A 6,310-nucleotide genomic window follows, 5' to 3' on the forward strand; every position below is an offset into this window, starting at 1 on the left:
TGTTATGTGTGTGACTAAGGTACTTTTGGCATAGCTCTGGAGTCCCTACCGAGTGGCAACTTACCATGAAAGTTTCATCAATATCTTCCCCGGGTCTAGCTCGGTGGCGGCGGCTGCATGAAGGGAGTATCAGTACAAAGCCAAAGGGAAAGGGAGGCTCCAGGATCATATTTCTTAACAGGTTGGCAAGTAGTAGTGTATTTTGATGTGTGTAATATATTTGTAGTGAGTATGTGTGATGGTGAAGAATTTCTGATATGCTGACTACACTTTAATGAAGTTCCAATATTAAAAATACAACAAAAATAAATACAACTAAGTTTAGAAAGAGTTGTTACTATTTCTTGGCTGACATATACTAAACCTAAGAAGTATATTAACGAAATACCAGTTAATCTTGTAATTAGGGCGCAATTACACATCAGGGCAGCCTTTAGAAGCAAGTTTAGGCTGCTGTGGAGATCCAAAGACGCGGTCGATACAGTCGTAGCTGGTGATCTTGATGGCCTCTGCACCGTCTCGCTTTCTTCTGTAGATGAATCCACTTCGAGTCCAACAGTATTTGAAGTTTGCCTGGCCCGCCCGCTCTCTGGTCCTACGAAATAACAGACGGTTTTCGTAAGTAAGTCGTTCATTAAAATCATTAATGTATAGTTTCTGTGGGGTGCATTCTGTGATAATATCCGCAGTATCCAGATTTCGTCGGGTTTTTGATTTTACTAGAAAGTCATCTCTTACCTTCCGGCGGGCAAAACGTACAATCACAGGCCGTGGTGCTTGGCTAGACTCGTTGCTGGATTGTTTTCTTATGGGTCCCACTCTTGAAACAAAGTCTATGTCTAGTTCCGATACACTGATACCAATCTTGGTGGCTATGGCCATTGTAGTGTGATGTAGATTTTCGTTTTTGATTTCTGGGCAACCGATGATTTCTATTTCATTTCTTAAAGCAAGTTGTGCTTGCATGTTGTACTTGTTTTCAAGGTCCTGTAATGTAGCCTTAATGCGTACATTTTGCGATTGCTGGTCCTCCAAAGCCTGCAGCCGGCGCTCGGTGTCTGCGAGTTTGCCGTTTATTTCATCCATACGGGTTTGGCACTTAGCCAGGGAGTCCAAAGCAGAAGATAGTTGGTTCCTGAGGTTTGACATGTCACCACGTAAAAGTTTTATTTCTGACGTTAGCTCAGTCAGATCACCGGGAGTCCCTAGAGAAGGTGTCTGGGGCATTGCGGGTTCCGCCGTCGACTTGTCCACCTCTGGTCCCGATCCCGTTGTAGACTGTAGTTGTTGAGACGTTTTGTTTTGTTTACGCATTGTGACGTTACAATCGTACTGCGTCGTACGAACAGGAGTCGAGGAGTTATCGCCGCCTCTTTTCGACGTAGCTTTGCAATTTGGGCATGTCCAGACATTTTTTTCTGCCAAAGATAGTTCAATTGGAATGCAAAGTTTGCAAAAGACCTTTTGACAGGCTCCCGTTTTACATATCAGCATATTTTTAGTGTCCGATATTCCCCCATCACAGCCAGAACATATCTTTGTTTTGATCTTGGGTGACATTGTAGTTTTGAAGGTGCCCTGTACCACAAAAGCGCAACTTGACGATCAAATGCAGAGATTAGTATTGCGAGCCGCGCGAGCGATAGCGACTTCCTTGCCCGAGGCGGTGTCGTGGTACGGGGGACGCGCACTGCACTTTTTATAATGATAATTTTCGCACTTATTTCGCTAGGAAGCACTATTGTATTTTGATCAGCTTAAATTGATGCCGATAATTGACGATTTAAGCAACAAATTACTCCGAAAAAACACTAAAATAGTAATAATAGGATTTTATTAACGGAGAGTTGATTTGAGCGAAGTGTTTGACAGCAGCGCAGGGTTGCCATCTATCGCTATCATGTTATCTATCGCTTCTTGATCAAATCAGGGAAATATTGCAAAAAGGCCAGGTCAGAAGTACTCGAAACCGACGAGCGTGTATGAGAAACGTTATGAAAGTGTGTGAAGCGAAAGTGGTTTGTCAGGATCGTAGTAAATGGAAATCCGTGATCTCTGCCTACCCCTCTGGGAAACAGGCGTGATTGTATGCATGTATGTATGTATGGTATCTATGAAACCAGCGTCTTAACTTGTACGGTTATCGATCTATTTAAAAAAATAAATTTAATTACTGGACACGTGTGTGACATCCTATAAAATTTCCTAAAGTTAAATCCGTGTGAGAAACAAGAATAAAATAACATTCAACCAGTGTCTAGTAATTGACGTCACATGTCATAATAAATAGTATTCTGAAAGTATAAAGGCCGTACTACACTTTTTTTTTACTACACTATTTGATTCATTAAATTTATTTTTTAATATGTATATTTCGTTTTCTTAGAGAAATTAATTGTAATTCACCTAAGCAAAATTCCCTTAAAGTTAACGGATATCAATAAAAACACATTGTATACCAGGTGGTTCCCGATAATGAACCTAACAACTGCATGTCGAATTTCATGGAAAACGAAAAAAAAAACACGGTGTATGAGTCATACAGTCAAATTAGACTAACTTGGGTGTTGCTTAGAAATAAAGTCATATCATACCGTTGTATAAACTACTTACGTAGGTACCTTAAAGACAATTGACAGATTTTGACAGTTTTGATTCAAAATGTCATTTTGACAGTTTTGGCCCAAAATATCGCTTTGACAGTTTTGACCCAAGATGATGTTTTGACAGAGTTGACCCAAAATGTCAATTTGACAATTTTGAGCACAAATGCCAAGTTGATCGTTTTAACCCAAAATGTAAATTTGACATTTTTGACCCAAAATTTCATTTTTACATTTTTGGACAAAAGTGACATTTTGACATTGTTAACCCAAAGGGCAATATGACCGAATTGACTCAATGCAATTTTGACAGTTTTGACCAAAATATCAATTTGACAGTTTTGACAGCAAATGACAATATCATCGTTTTAACCCATAAATACCCAAAGTGTAAAGAGAAGTCATTCCGTTGTCAACACGACAGATTACACATACCATAAAGGCAATTGACAATTTTTGACAGTTTTGATTCAAAATACCATTTTGACAGGTTTGAAATTAGACGTCAATTTGGAAGTTTTGATCGAAAATATATTTTGACAGTTCAACAGATAATCGCCAATTTGATCGTTTTAAAGCAAAATGTTAATTTGACAGTTTTTCCCCTACATTTTATTTTTTACATTTTTGACCCAAAGTGACATTTTGACTCTGTTGAGTCAAAATTTCAATATAACAGAATTAACACAATGTCAATTTGACAGTTTTGACTAAAAATGTAAATTTGAAAGTTTTGACGAAAATGTCAATTTTACTTTTTGGACCAAAATGTCAATTTGACAGTTTTGAATTTTTGACCGAAATGTCAATTTGATAGTTTAGAGCAAAATTTAAATTTGACGGTTTTGACCAAAATGTCAATTTGACACTTTTGACAGCAAATGTCAATATGATCGTTTTAACCCAAAATGTAAATTGAAGTCATTCCGTTGTATAAGATATAGTACCTTAATGGCAAATGATAGATTTTGACAGGTTTGATCTCAGGCGTTTGACAGTTTTGATCCAAATATATTTTGACAGTTTGGTCCCAAAATTTCATTCTGACAGTTATGACAGCAAATGTCAATAAGATTCGAGCCAAAATGTCAGTTTGATAGTTCTGACTCAAAATTACATTTTGACACTCTTGTCTTGACTCAACATACTTTTTTGACATTTTAGACTCGTAATTCCAGTTTGACATTTTTTACCCAAAATCACATTTTGACAGATTATATGATCAAAATGACTTTTGACAATTTGTTTGTAGTAATTATATAATAAAGTTACTTTTCAGTACAGATGGTGTTTTTTTTTACGCGCTAGCGCGAGAAGTATAAGTAGAGGAAGACTTCGAAGGGCCATCTGTACTGCAAGACGTTGTATGATACACGTGCGAAAAAGGAAATTCATAACTCATGTCAACTTAAGATACTCCCTCCGGTCCTGTTTTAATTTATCGTCCCTCGTTTCGAACTTCCTTTTCTCCGCACTTGTATCGTAAATCGTAATGTCTATTATAAAAATAAAATAATGTACAACAAAAAGCGATATAGCGGGTGGATATGAAAAATGTCATTTTGATATATTTTGACAAATGTCAAAATAAATTATACAGATTTCGATAAATGCTTTTTTGCCGGCCGGGACCATAATATTCATACTAATTCGTGTTACGAGTAACAAGGCACGCTAATTTTTAATGGAATTATTTTATGCCTGAAATAATTTATATCTGGGAAACATAAATATTATTTAGTTAAAATGCTACTCTAATACCGAACACAACAGGCTTTAAATTAAATACCTTCATTTGGGCGCACAGTTTAAATAAACTAGCGTTTTATACGCAACGCGTCGTTTGTCTATTGCCGAGAGAGGTCATTGCCCTTCCCCGCTGCCGCGCTGATACCTACACTACCCGCGCCGCGTGGATTGCGCCCGCTTGACTCGATCGTACGCAAATAAAATTAATATTAATATCGTATTATTTAAGGAGCAATTGATTAAACTTGCACAAATTCATGTATCTTATTTATCATGCCTTTTAAGTTGATGAGATGTGAACTCTAGTAACTCTAATATTTTTTTGCAATGTTAAGAATACATTTTAGCTAAATTATTGCAATTTTAATAAAGCAATTGTTTAAGACAGCACAATATCAGTTTATTGGCATATTTTAAGGAGTCAACGCGACGTTTCTTATTTTTTTTAACATGAATATTTTTTTGTATCTGTTTCGCTAGGTATGACATAATACCATATCGCAATTGACAAAATTTGCACAAACTACTTATACATGTTAAAAATATCATTATAAATCCAACACAGTTACATGTTTTATCTCGAATATTTTTTTGAGCAAATTAGGTCAAAACAAAAATTATAACGACCATTTACCAAATTACTGAAAAAGCAACTTAGGTACTTTGCACAAAACGAAATGTAAAATGTATAAATTAACAATGTATCTATTAAAGAAAACAGAATCGACTTTAATATTATTTTAACTTAGGGCTCAAAATATAGCCAGCGCCGCAGGACTAATATTGTACCCTGATAATTCGAATACATGGAATTTATTTATCTGGATATCCAGATAAAACGGATAATTCAAATATTTTTATTTTATTTAATAAAGTCCCACCATGTAGGGAATATTAATGCATTATTTTATATTTTCTGAAAAAACACTTAGAAAATTTGTCACATCACTATTCTGTCAGTGTCACCACAAGTGCCACCTAAATGCCACGAGTTACCGATGAGTATAAGTAAGTGCTGCTAAGTAGTTTTACACTAAGGTAAGAAAAAGTCCTAGTATTCGACAGAAACCTGTTTGAATGCCATCTTTTGAGAGATTTTCCAGCACAGGAACATTTTTTATCTTTCCACTCTTATAATCACTACTAAAGATTATTACATTTTTATTTCAATAATAAAATAAACTCGTGTAATATCGATGTCGTAACTTTGAAGTCTTAATCAAAACAGTCTCCAGACAATTCGACTTCATCAAGTCTGTATTGATATACAAACATAATAACAATATCTCAATGATAAATAGAAGCTTAGATAAACTCAAATAATCTAAACAAAGCAATATATCCTTGTGTTAGCCGGAGTAGATAACTCGCCAGACACACGTAATTTGTCGATTCAATACATCATGTCAGCTGTCCAGTTATGTACTGTGCGTTTTTAATATGTAAATTACTGGTCTATTCATAGCGAATGGCCATACTCGTGTTATTATGTTACGATTTACAATAATTACATAGTCGAACGCACAGACGAACAAGAAATGTGCGCGAAAAAACAGTCTTGTGTATGAGAAATACTGAATGATTCTATCACAAAGTAAGAGACAAAGTGACGATTTATAATGATACACCACACTTTGTAAATACAGCTCAGAGTTAGATTAAAATTGTGGTTCTTATTTTAAATAAGGATGTGAAAGCGGCTATCTGCTAATCGATTATTTCGAGACCTTTAACAGATTCGCTAGTTTTTATGGAAAATAAATTGATTTTGTCAATAATCGTACCTTCGTACCAGTTTATTGTAGGTAGGCATTGGGGTAATTTCAAAAGTCGTCTAATTTCGAAAGTCACATAAAATTCACCATTATTTCCCAGATATCAATATTCCCCTTTCGAAATTACCCGAGCATTTCTGTGCTTCGAAATTACCCCAATACACCCTACCTACTTTTTTTTAA

The 6,310-nt window shown here is 35.6% G+C and overlaps 1 protein-coding gene across 1 annotated transcript; it reads right to left on the minus strand.

Moving 5' to 3' along the window:
* Positions 1-445: 445 nt before the first annotated feature.
* On the minus strand, positions 446-1,874 carry LOC125234929. The gene is made up of 2 exons (XM_048141351.1): positions 739-1,874; positions 446-595 (listed from the first exon to the last, which is right to left on the minus strand). Exons 1-2 carry the CDS (start codon positions 1,558-1,560, stop codon positions 446-448), a joined length of 972 nt encoding a protein of 323 aa, XP_047997308.1. The 5' UTR covers positions 1,561-1,874.
* Between the last annotated feature and the right edge of the window lie 4,436 nt (positions 1,875-6,310).

The sequence above is a fragment of the Leguminivora glycinivorella genome, chromosome 16, assembly GCF_023078275.1.
Source record: "Leguminivora glycinivorella isolate SPB_JAAS2020 chromosome 16, LegGlyc_1.1, whole genome shotgun sequence".
NCBI lineage: Eukaryota > Metazoa > Arthropoda > Insecta > Lepidoptera > Tortricidae > Leguminivora > Leguminivora glycinivorella.